The sequence below is a fragment of the Zea mays genome, chromosome 5 (assembly GCF_902167145.1).
Source record: "Zea mays cultivar B73 chromosome 5, Zm-B73-REFERENCE-NAM-5.0, whole genome shotgun sequence".
NCBI classification, from domain to species: Eukaryota; Viridiplantae; Streptophyta; class Magnoliopsida; order Poales; family Poaceae; genus Zea; species Zea mays.
The window spans coordinates 151,588,968-151,602,448 of record NC_050100.1 but is presented as its reverse complement, the minus strand read 5'-3'; the positions used below and the strand labels follow the sequence as shown (position 1 = coordinate 151,602,448).

At 43.6% G+C, this 13,481-nt stretch overlaps 1 protein-coding gene across 1 annotated transcript; it reads right to left on the bottom strand.

The window, feature by feature from the left end:
• Window positions 1-9,550: 9,550 nt before the first annotated feature.
• On the bottom strand, window positions 9,551-10,935 carry LOC103627040 (probable pectinesterase 56). The gene is made up of 2 exons (XM_008647387.1): window positions 10,466-10,935; window positions 9,551-10,317 (listed from the first exon to the last, which is right to left on the bottom strand). The coding sequence occupies exons 1-2, from the start codon at window positions 10,485-10,487 to the stop codon at window positions 9,752-9,754; spliced, it is 588 nt and encodes a 195-aa protein (XP_008645609.1). The 5' UTR covers window positions 10,488-10,935; the 3' UTR covers window positions 9,551-9,751.
• Between the last annotated feature and the right edge of the window lie 2,546 nt (window positions 10,936-13,481).

The window sequence follows — 13,481 nt, the reverse complement described above, 5'->3', positions numbered from 1 at the left end:
TTACTTTGGGGGTTTTATTAGCTAAGTAGATTAGTGTGTCATCTACTAAAGCTAATACATTACCTTAGGGTTGTACATGCTAATATGCCCAACTATAATAGTTCAATCAATCAAAGAAGCAAATCAGACATTTGTCATCAGAACAATCAACCAACATTTTAGTAGAGAAAATAATTTTAATTTTTGTCTTAGGTCTCCTATCTCTTAAGAAGGCCATAAATGTAGGATTCCAAGGTGTGAAATCCATCTTGTCTTAGAGTAGAAAAGGTAAGAATAATCAGAGTAGAACAGTAGAAGGTGAGACAGGATCAAGATAAGTATAGAAAGAATCAGAGTAAGGTAAGTAGGTAAAGGTTTTGTACAAATCTATCTATGTTTCGTCCTACAGTCAACATTTCCTCTGATACCACTTCTGGCACACCCAGTTTTAAGGAATAAAGCCGGGTGCATCTCATATGTGCGCCAAGGAAGAACAACAAATATAATTACAGAGTGCATAGAGATAAATGTCATAAATATCACAAATGTACTTATTACATAGAGTAAGTCCTACAAAATAGATGATAAAAATATAAAACGAACTAAATATTATTTCCCTGGCGCCACAAAGCTGACTGGGAGACGCCACCTAGATTAAGTCGAATTCCTCGTTTGGCGGCTCCTCTTGAACCACTTGTTTTTCTCCTGTGGGGGTTGTGAGACAGCAAGGGTGAGCTCACATACGTTCATAGCTCAACAAGCTGTGGGGAATAATGTGCATGAACTCACCAAAGGTGGGAGTTCATGTGAAGTGTAAGGCTGATCAACAAAATAAAGGTTGAAGCTGAGCATTGCTTTTATAAATTGGTCAAAATTTTATTAGCAGTTACTAAGTGGAAGTAAATACCAAACCATAGTAATAATAAATAAAAGTAATAGTAAAATAATCCCAATGCGATGCAAATGACAAATTGACTTTAATTTCACAAATTAATCATGTGAGGGTCCGAGCTGCTCATGACCGTGAGCACGGCTAGTATACAAGTTTTACACTCTGCAGAGGTTGCACATCTTTACCCACAAGTCATGTTACCCATCTGCCAAGAGAAGGCCACTCCCATACACCTCTACCGAGGAGGCAAGGCAGGGTAACACTACGAGGCCTTTATAAAGTTCCACTAGCTTCAGAAAACCCGCTACAGTTTATAGGAAGCTCCAATGCAGGGATCCTCGCCTGACCGCCATCGCAGCAAAATCAACCCAAGGACCTCCCTACACTGACCACTCCCCTACTGCCCTTGCCCCTTTCGAGTAAGGTAGTCATCCACTAGCTTTCCTAATTAATCAGCCAAGGGCGTCCCATAGCACCCTTGTGGTAGCACTGTTTTCCCGGGTGGTCGCTCCATGTTCCAATTAACATAATGATCTAACATGAACAGTAATAATAAACTAATAATAAAAGTGTAATCATGAATAATGTATCTCCATACCCAAAACCACATAAAGCAATAGCAAGTACTACCTAAAAATTCAGTGGTAAACAAGGTATAAAGATAGTCAAACTAGGGTAACCTAAAGGGTCCCATCAAAATTAACCTATGCAGATCATTATGATTAATAAGAACATGATTGGGTAAAAAGAAGTGATCAAGGGCACAACTTGCCTTCAGCAAGCTCCTGCTCAGCAGTCTCCTCCTGCTGAACCCCCGGCTCCTCAGTGGCTGGCTCGTCTACTCGCAACAATACAAACACACATGTATAGCAAAAATTAACATCACACCAAACAATAGAACATAATACACGATAATATTCTACGCTGCGTAACGGGATCATAGGAACAAGAATTATTAAATTTGGAGTTACGGTTATTAAGTTATGAATTTCTAACGTTATTAGGTACTTAGAATGGATTAATTCCAATGAACAATTTTAACTCAAGTTTCATGGCTAAACAGAGCTACTAATTGATAGACAATGTTATTACAAAATAAATGCCATAGGAATGGATCAATTTGGAGTTAAAATGAATTAAATATGAATTTCCCAATTTTCTGGAATTATTTTTGAACTAAAAATCCATTTTCTAATTTCTTTTCCACTATTTTACTGCTCTCTGGACTATGCGCATTAATACATAATAGGTCAGGGGCTAACTCGTGAAAACACTGAGACACAGGGAGACTTCTGAGTGGACTGCGGGTTTATATGTACAAAGGATTGGGACCCTTTTGTAAAACGTACCCGCGAAGGGGTATTCTCTATTGTCAACCGTAGGATCTAGATCTTGTGGCTCGGATTAGATTACTCTGTGTATTAGGCTGCATCACTTGGAACCGTTGGATCATCAAGCGAGCGCACGGTTTAATCTGCCCACTTCGCGAACCGGTACGCGATACCCGCCCTCGGATCCGCGATACATGGCCCAGATTTAATTACGCAGATATCTACTCGGACCCCTCGATCCCGATCAGACGGTCCAACTCACTCCACACCCAATCGGCGCACGACATCTAATCTAATCCATCCAAAACCCATCTGACGGCGCGAGCCCTTCTTCCTCCCCATCTCACTACCGCACGCGGCGACACCGTCGGCAAGCCTATGGCGGCATCCCACCGTCGATGCCCGTGTCACCAGAGAGATCCCAATTGCACGCACCAAATGCTACGCCAGATACAGGGTGCGATGAATAACTAGAAGGGGCCTTACCAGAGTTTGGGCTATGTAGGGCGCTGTCCACGGAGTTGATCGACCTCACGGCAGCGCACAGCCTCCGACGAGCAATCGTGCAGGCGCGGCGATGTCAACGGTGAAATCAGTGGCGGTCGAAGCTTCTATGGGTCCCGACGCAGCGACAGAATGCTCCACGGCCGCCCGAATGCCCGTGGTTCTTGCGTTCGATGGTGGCGGACCGAGTTCTTGTTACCGCGGCGGCAATGGAGTTGGCGTTGGTCGTCTCAGGGTCGGTGCTAGTTTGTTGGAGAGGGGAGGGAGTCCAGGATCGAGCTAGTTTGTTCGAGAGGGTCGGATCCGAAATCTGGGGCACGACTTGGCCAGGAACGCGTGAGATCGCACGACGACCGCGTCGTCCGCCATGCTCGGCGATTCTATTGGGAGGAAGCGGATCGAGCTGACCGCCATGGCCCACCACACAGCGACTCACACGAAACACACGTGCCAGAGGTCTGACCAGCCGGCCCCGCTTGTCGGCGCTTTTGCACCAGAGTAAGGTGCACGGTCCGTCTGCCCGCGGGCCCGTGTTGTCAGTGTCCAGTCGTGCCCAAGGGATGGGACTTGGGCCACGCGGTACTGAGCAAGGTGGGCCAAGCAGGGAATTGAGCCCATCGCCAGTTTCCTTTTTTCTTTTTATTTTCTATTTTCTTTTCTTTCTTCCCAAATTCAATTTTCAATTTCCCCTTTAAATCCAAAGTTTGTGGCAATTTCATCTTCACATTAAATGTTTGGTTGAACATAGTATGGGAATAATGTATTTATTCATAAATTTATTTTGTTTTGTATAGTATTTCTATCATTCTTTATTATCTCCAATTTTCCTAATTTGCACCTTTGAGTTAATTCCAAATTCTCCTCTTATTATTATACTTTCATCCATCTTACTATTTTATTAAATGCACAAACAAACTAAACTCGAGCATGATGCACGGGTCATTTATGTTTTATTAGAGAATTATTCACTTTAAATATGCCCCTTAATGATTCTCATGAAATAGAAGGAAATACACATAAAGATTTATTCCTTTTCTTTTATATTACAAAAGTTGGGTATTACAAGGTGTTGGGTCTGATGTAGCCTTTCTCCAATAACTCGTCTATCTGCTTCTTGAGTTCCACCAACTCCGGTCCGGATACTCTGTAGGCTCTTCTAGAAATGGGGGCGGTTCCTGGGATAAGCTCTATGGCAAATTCAACTTTTCTCTCAAGTGTCATGCCTAGTAACTCCTTGAGGAACAGCCCAACCGGGCTGGGCCGGCCCGTTAAGCTCGCCCCGAAAATATTCACTGTGCCTGCATGAGCCCGCCAACGCATAAATCAAGCTTAAAATTATATCACCATAAAAATTGAACATAGTTATAAATAGTAATTGAAGGATATAACTAAATACAATAACATAAATTACAAATAATACACATTTCACATATAAATGATAGGCATTAAATAAAAAATAGAGCTATTTTTGCAATGTTTGCCTTATTAAACGGGTCGAGTCTTAGCCCGTTTAGAAACTAGCCGTGCTCGGGCTAGCCCGGCGGGCCTAAAACTTGGAATGAGCCCGGCACGCCACCAATGCCAGGCTAGGCCCGGACCCGTATAGAACCGAGTCGTGCCGGGCTCGGATTGGGCCCAAACAGCAGGTTTCGTCCCAGGCTCGTGGGCCTCGTGCTTATTGGCCATCTATACTCGTATGCGAGGTTCTATTTTTATGGAAGGAACAAGCGTGCATGCGGTTTTCAATTTTTATGGCATGTGTTGTTTCAGATCCAAAAATTAAAGCAGGTCCAAAAATTATAGCATATCCTAAAATTGATGTGCATGCAAAAAATATTCATGCAGGATGTTGTGTGTGCGCACCCCAGGTTTTGCGTAAAATCCTCACGTTCGAGCGTAAATAATGTCGGATATGGCATAAATGTTGTTACAATGGTCAACAAGATGATTTCTTATGACATTTATGGATATTATAAATCACGTGATTCTCTTTTATTGTGCATGTGGGACGCTGGTGGCAGTACGCACTTCAGGTTTGAGCGTAAACATCCTCAGTTATCACCGTAAATATCTAGCCAACGTGAGAGATGTTGATAACTCTGATGTGACGACCGTAAAAATCCTCAAGTTTGAGCATAAATTAATGTTAGATATTGCGTAAATGTTGATTCACTACATAAGGCTAGTGGTTAACACATGGATCAGATGATAGACAACATTTTCATCATCATGAAATCCTCAAATGGAATGCATAAAAATTGTAGTGGTCGACATAAAAATATCATAGGATGCATAACACATGGATCAGATGATATCGTTATTGGGGTATGCCCTAAAGCCACCGGATTGGAGGAGGCCACCGTCGAACGAGCCACGCTACCGCAGTGGCATCCGGCTCGTCGAAGCTCAAAGAATAGTCAAAGGTAGGAGGACGTCGTGTACATCAAGGGGTATATATATAGGGATGAGCTAATGGAAGCCCAGGACTTCCATTAGTACGGGAAGCCCTAGTCAGTTATACTCCGACGACTGTACGCGCGTGGGTTCTGGCTCGAACGGATTTCAGCGTAAAACGTGAACTAAAATAGCATAAATGAGTATAAATTTTAGCATAAATCGAAGAGATGTTTCGTAACAGTGATGGGTCCTGAAATTACGGCATGAAAATCGTGCACGTCCATTCATGCGCAGGTTCTGGCTCGGGCGGATTTCAATGTAAAACATGAACCAAAACAGAGTAAATAGGTATAAATTTTAGCATAAATCGTCAATTTGTTTCATAACGACTTGGGTTGGCTCGAATTACGGCGTGAAAATAGCGTGCATCTGATCGTGCATGGGTTCTATCTCGGGCGAATGTGAACCAAAACAGCGTAAATGGGTACGAATTTTAGCGTAAATCATCAAATTGTTTCTTAACGACAAATGGTGCCCAAAATTACGGCATGAAAATCGTACGCAGGTTATGACTCAAGCGAATTTCAGCATAACATGAACCAAAACTTCATAAATATAAGAATTTTATCGTAAATCATCGATCAGTTTCATAACGACGAATGGTGCCCAAAATTACAGCATGAAAATCGTACGCAGGTTATGACTCGAGCGGATTTCAGCGTAACGTGAACCAAAACTTCATAAATATAAAAATTTTATCGTAAATCATCGACCGGTTTCATAACGACGAATGGTGCCCAAAATTATAGTATAAAAATCGCGCATATCCGATTGTGCCCTGTTTCTGGCTCGTACGGATTTCAGTGTAAATGTGAACCAAACAGCGTAAATGTGTAGAATTTTAGCGTAAATCAGACTTTGTAGTATGTATTTAAGGCTGATGGCAAAAAATGTTTAGTAAAATTGACCCAGGTGGTGACACAGGACCCTTATCAGAGGAAACTCAGGATACACCAATAAAAAGATCTAATTGGCCTATCCTAATTCTTGCATTTCTCGAGTGAACTCTGATAAAAAAAGTATTCTTGATGCACAAACTTGAAAAGAAAAACAGACTGTTAGGAAAACTAATGTAACAATGTTTTATTCCCAAAAGACACGTATAAAAAATGGAGCATTCATATTCCATCAACTAGTAGAGCTTAGGACTTAATGTACTTCCAATCAACTAGCTGTGAGCGCAAAAAAGTCCATATACATTTCTAGCGGAAAGTTTCCCATTTTCCAATTTTTTCATGATGCTGAAATTCACTTACTATTAATTATTGGCTACTAGTGATGGTAATGCACTTTTTTTTGCACAAAGGTGCCACGCCTACCCATTTGCACCTAATACCACACACCAAGAAAAATACTCAAACACTCAGTGGACTAGTTCTAATTATTATCATATGGATGACATTTCACTTGTGATACCCTCTAACAGTTCATGAGAGCTAAAATCTTTTATAGAGATTTCACGAGCTTGTTCCAAAACCTGGTCCTCATCCTATATAACACTAATAGTATTAATTTTTATAACGATGACCATAAAAATAAAATGTATCCTTAATCATTCAAATCTTGTCAAAACTAAAAGGGATGAACATCCTGGAATTTGACCAGTCAAAAAGAAATATACAGAACTTGGGTACCGCAAAAAAGTAATTTGTGTGAGTAAATAAATTACACACATTTGGATCAGATGCTTTAGACTGATAACACAGTATGCTCCTATGTCATAAAAAGTTCAATTGAGAACTGATATTACCGATGCAAAGATCGTTTGCTGATGCTTGCCTATATTGTAGCGCGCTGCGCCGTCGCCCTTGCACCCCGCACACCCGCACAGCCGCATGCTCGCTCGCTCACGTGTCGTGCCCGCTGCAAATGATAATGTGATACGAAACTAAACTTAATTCCAGGAACATGCAATTCAAAATAACAGACAAGAACTAAGATATATGCAAGCAAGTGCATTCACCATTAAGGGCTGCTGATGTGCTACAGATGGAGAAGGTGCCCCCTAAAATGGCATCACAATTGGAGTTGGTCGTTAATGGACAAAATGCCTTGCTGAGGCAACTGGCAAACACTGAGACTTTATTGGACTGTTCTTCACAAAACAACTATTTTTTCTTCTTGACCAGTGACTACACAAAAGGTGTATAATAAGCGATGGTTATTTTCCCCTACAAGAAAAATAAATAAGGAGCCCACATGTCGTAGAATTACTGACAAGATTGTTTGTGTAGCTTCATGAATTTTGGTGTCTCGGCGCGCACATACACACAATAATTATTTTCAATACATAAGGTCCACGGCTTGAGTGTGTATGCTATAAGGATTACCATATATACCTCATCTAAGAATATATTACCTCCTTCAGGAAGATCATTTGCAAGATAAAAAATAGATCCTAATAGACGCTCGCTTTCACCATAATATTTTTGACATAACAACTTCAAGTGGCACATATAGTAGTGGAATTCCTAAATATAAGAATGAGCAGATAAAATTCCACTAAAAAGTTAATTGACATCAGCTACAAATTTACTAAAAGATAAGCTAACGTACATTTGATGGAAACCACAAATAATAATGCATTAGAAAAAGTTAAGCTAACCTGCATTTGATGACCAAAGTAGAACCATTATTCGCCTAGCAGCCACGGTTTAAGCATGTATTTTATTGGAAAAGGATAATTTACATATTATTGTTTAGATGCTTAGCCTGAAAGAGGTGCAGTAGAAACTGAACCATTATGTTTTTCCACTTGATACCCTAGTCATTTTCCCCCTATAAACACCATATTTATGTGTGCGGACGTCATGGAGGTTCACACCGGAGAGTGGGTGCGCACGCCATGGAGCTTCACACTAGAAGGCGGGTGTGTAGGGAGCGGGACGACCTGTAGATTGCGCACCAGCGCTGAGAGGGAGAGGAAGATGCGAGCGGGGTGAGGCTACGGTTACGGGATTGGGGCGTTAGCGGCTATGCATGCACAACTAGGGTTTGGCGGTTTTGGCCGTCATAGGCTGCTGTGCTGGGCTGCCGAAGCCAGTTTGGTTGGGTCTGGGATCCGTCGCTGGGCCTGTGTTACGTTGGGTTGGAAACGATTGAGACAATATGGTTGAACCATAGCATACTATTGGATCAGGGCTTACTCTAATTATTGGAAGCCCAGAGTTCCAAATATACAAACTATATATATATATATATATATATATATATATATATATATATATATATATATATATATATATATATATATATATATATATATATATATATATATATATATATATATATATACGTTTATTGTGGTAGGTGGATATATATGAGAATTTCATGTTTTATTTTCTGCCTTCCGTCCGAAGGATTGTGCCGAAGAGCTAAAGAGTTACAGTACTTGGTGAGATCCCTCACGCTGGACAATGAGTGGATACATAGTGTGAAATAGGAAGACGCAGAACTATAAACGACAATGTTTGTAGAGTGAAGTTGGAAATAGATGATATACTAGATGTTATTGTTGATTTTTAACCGCTAAAGTTAATTAATTATACGAATTTCCTGCGGCCAAACAAGCAAGGACGGACGTCCATATATATGTTTCCAAAATCACAATCACGCAGCAGCAGCTAGAGACTAGTAGTAGTATACTTACTAGTTTGGTGAACAATGCTACAAAAACAGATAAGGCGCATGTGTATGCATGCACCGAAATGTGCCAAATTAACAGCACCACCATCACTCAGTTATTGGCATTGCTCTCCGTGCTTCGCCGCTGCTGGTACTGGTACCCGGCCCGTTCTCAGCTCTACGTCGCACGTGGGCAGAAATGCACAATGAAGTCGGCCGCTTGAGATCGACACGGGTGAAGAAGCCAGGATCCAAGGGTTTTACCGGCTTTTGCTACGGCCGGTACTGATACAGTACGTAGTAGTAAAGTCGAAGCACACCTTTTGCCAAAGAGACCCGGCCGGAGTGAAACATGTCGACCACGTTGCATGGGGCATCACCAGCAACCCAAGTTGTTGTAGTGGCGTACGTACGTGCCCTTTTCGGAGGCGCGCGAGTTAATTGGGGCATCACCAGCAACCCAATAAGTTAATTGGAGCATGCATGTAGGGCGTACAACAATAGGTTTTCTAACGTCCTGTTTAGAAGCAATCTAGTTTTTAACAAACTAATTTTTATCTTTTTAGTTAGGAGATACCAGCTTCTTAGGGTCTGTTTGGATAGGTTGTGCCTGTGAAAAAAGTTGTTATGGACTGTGAGCTGTGCAAAAAGCTGCTGTGGGCTATTAAAAAACTAAAAACCGTTTGGTCGAAACCACTAAAAATTGTTAAAAGTTCTTTAATATATGTTTTTACAGTTCTATCCGAAAGCTACTAAAAGTAGGTTCAGAAGTGATTTCAGTTTTGTATTACGAGAAAGTCGGCTTTTAGAAAAAAATTGCTTTCTGGATTTAGCCCTTTGGTTTGACTTTTGGCTTTTAGAGGCAAGAGCCAAACCAAACCAAACACACCCTTAGTTTCTAATAAGAAACTAGTAATCTAATTTCCACACCACACGCAGGGCCATCTGGGCCGGCGGCTTCTCCTCATTGCGATGTCGCTGCCGCATCGACGGACAGACCTGCAGGCACGCAATCCTCAACACCCTCGGCCACGATTTCCACACCACACCACCTCACGACGTCGCTGAGTTGGCACTCCATGAAAATGACGTGGGAGTACTTCCTGTACGGCCGGCCCAGAAATGTTTCCACGCCGGTCAGGTTCTGGCCCACCGGCCATGGATTCGGGTCAGCTTCGACGCTGCACCGGTGGAAGACGAAGCCGGAGTTCTCGTACATATTGTTGTCGCAGCCCTGCGCCGTCACCACGTTGTGCTTGCCGGGGATGGGCCGCCGCACCCGGATGCGGCAACGCTGGAAGACCGCCTTCGCGTTTCCGAATATAAAATCCACGGTCCCGTATATGTCCGTCTCCAGGTACACCTGGACTCCATTTTCGGCGTACAGGCTATCTTCGAAGCCTTCTATAGCGCAGCCAAATACGACGGTCCGGTTGGAGTTTGACCTCAAAGCCACCGCCTGCCTTCCTTTCGGCCCGGCCTTGTTACGGATCGTCAGGTTCTGGGCCAAAAAGCCGTCGGCTACAACATCTGCATGCATGCATAATAAAATAAAATGTCAATGTTAGTTACTATCACATATATGCATGTCTGTGTGTGATGCATATGACAGATCTAGTTAGCTAGCAAATCATCGGATCGGAAGACGACGACGCCGATCGTCGATCGGAGCACTTACTCACGGTGGCCGTCATCACCATCGCCGTCCCCGTTAGGTTGCTTAGGTTGCCAGAAATTACTGTGTTGCCTCTGCCCTCGCCGAGCAGGACGACGTTCCGTCTCGTGATGTTCACCTGTTCTATGTACTCTCCGGTCTTGATGAGTACAACAAAACGGTGCTTCACCTTGGGGACAAGCTTGCCAGCTTCAGCCAGAGCTTGTCCGATGCTGGTGTAGCACGCCGGAGCCACTCGGCGGCACTCCTCCAGCCGCGCCTGCTGTACGACCACAGCATGCGGAGCCGGCGGCCAGGGCTCCTTTTGCGGCAGGAGGCACCCGCTCGCTACCGGCGCCAGAGATGATCACCGCCGCCATCACCAGCACGAGCGACAGCGACGATCTGCCAACTGCTGCCATGATCCAGTTGCAGCTCGTACGCGGGCCAACGTAGTGCGTCGTGTGCGTGTGTCACTCTCTCCACTCAATGACTCTTTGCTCAAGCTCAACTAGCACACCAGCAGCCTCAGGTCCGATACTATATATATAGGCTGGCCGCGTATACGATACGTACGTTCGGTGGGTGGTGCAGGCCAGCCGCATATACAGCGGGCATCATGTTTTAGCAGTGTGGCCGATCCGATGCATGTTGGATCAAGATATGTGCGCTGTCGTTTGGAAGAGAGAGACATACGTGTCGTTCTGAAAGGTCCAATGGCCCGACCGAGATACGGAAGAAACGCTGCATGCATGCAAACCATAAATGAAGCTACCTAGCTAGCTCTGGATTGGAGCCAAACTTTTCTTCAGCTGCGTACTTAGCTCTCGTGCCCTAGCAAGGATCGGAATGGACAAAGGAAGCTTTTTTTGTGTTGGTGAATGGCTGGCTGTCGGCAACTGTATGAGCTAGCTATAGTCGTTCATATATGCATGCATGCCACGCAAAAGCATACGATCATGACCAAACGTTTGCAGTTCAATCCTAATTATATGAATACCAGCCACGCAGCCAGCCAGCCTTGCTTTTGGTCGTCTTGAGATGTGCTAGTGTGTATTGGTGTGATGTTGGTAAAAGATCGAGTAAAATACATAAGACGAGTGATTGGTATCTTAAATCTGTTAAAGGTCGTAGTTTCGTTACTGCCGTAATGAAATTTGTTATTACAGTGGTGGGAAAAACGCTAATACATTCTGGTCGTCCTCCAATTTCTTATATATAAAGCGCGACGCAAACGCGCGACCGCGTTCATCCACGTCGGTATAAAAAAACTGTGTGCACGATTTCTCATCGACGGGCGCGGTTTCTTCTCAGTTTGCCTTCGTCTGGAGAGTTCCAGTGAGCTGTATACGAATTTACTTCGTATCTGTCGTCTCCCAAAGGGCCACTCAAAGGGCTGCCATCTGCAACGCTGACGACCGCGGCGCCGGAGACCAGCGTGCATCCCGTCTCCTTGTTTGCTCCGTCCGTCTCCACAGCTTGTGCAGGTTCGTCCAGCATCGCATACTCTCCTTCGCATACTGCTCTGTTCGTCTCCACAACATTTCCTTCACCAACAACGCATACCGTTAGCTGGGGTTTTCTATCCTGTTGATCTTGGCCGGCTTCAATGTCCGGCTTCAATATCGTCATCTCCCTCGCTCTTCTTCTTAATCGCGACGAGATGAGGTTCGCCTGTGTCGGATCTACGAATGGCAGAGTTCTTTTTTCCCTAGAAGCGCATACTGGTAGTTATGGTTTTCCAACCTCTCGGTATTGGTCACCACCGTCAATGTCGCCCTCGCTCTTCTTCTTACCCGCGACGAGAAGAGGTCAGTCTGTGTCGGATCTACCAAGCGTAGAGTTTCTTCTCAGGCTTAGAGACCGAAGGGCCACCTCCATTCGAAATCCAAGACGCAAAGTCCGAGTCACTGCAATCGCGCAAATGCACGGTCGCCTGAGTGTGAGCGACTAGCGAGTCAGCCAAACCCTGGCACCGGCATGGCAGTAGCTCTTTGTCCTTCGGTTCGACTCGGTCCCAACGGCTGGCCTGCTGCCTGTGCCGACTACAGTGACTCGGACTTTGCTCCAGTTTGCAATAATTCGCGACTGCTGGTACATACTCCAGTTTCTAAAAATGTGCTATAGATTTACACATGACTACTCCTCACACTAACAGATAGAGAGGATATAGTTTTTTTGTTTGTCAAATGGATATCACACGGATGTAAAATGAGAGCTCGAAAAGAAGCCTGGCCATCTAGCAGCGGAAGCAGCAGTAGCCACTCCCACCATTCTCCTTACATTAATCCGTATAGGAAAAGAAGATGTCATTATCCCGTGTCCATGAGAGCAAACGCGATTTCACTTTGGCGACCTTTCACAGTACTTAGCTAAACTTGATTTGTTTACTAAAGCATCGTCAGCTAAACTTGATTTGTTTACTAAGGCACCATCATAGCCCTATTTTCATTGCCATTAATATGTATAAAACAAGATTTGATATGTTAATTCCACATCTTGCAGGCCCTCTTACTAGACCATTTTGTTGCTTAGAACCATCGAGGATCTGTTATTACATCCTCCATTTTTTCTATCAAGATTAGGTTCGTCCACCCTACAAATAAGAAACCAAATACTTTTGCTTGACACATTTAACTACCGCATATAACAACTTATAAATTTGTTATCCTTTCTTTTAAAAAATTTCTTTAACTTACATATGGCAACATATAATTTGGCCCAAATGGAACAGGTCGCTGAAACACTTGGAACAAACAGAGCTTGCTTCTGAAGCCCTACACCCCTGAAGGATCAGGTATCATCAACGAATGTATCAAGTAAATTTACCTGACACTCCTTGACATCGACGAAACATCTTCTGGCCAGTTCATTCCTAACTATTAAACGGTGTTTACACTCTTCCATCTACTGCAAAATTCAATTGGAAGGATATCTATTGTAGAATTAATTTAGAAAGACTGCATCTACTTCCAGAATAGGTACGAGTTTTTATTTCAGACAACGGGCACACTTCTATGTTTCCTCAATGTGTTACTCA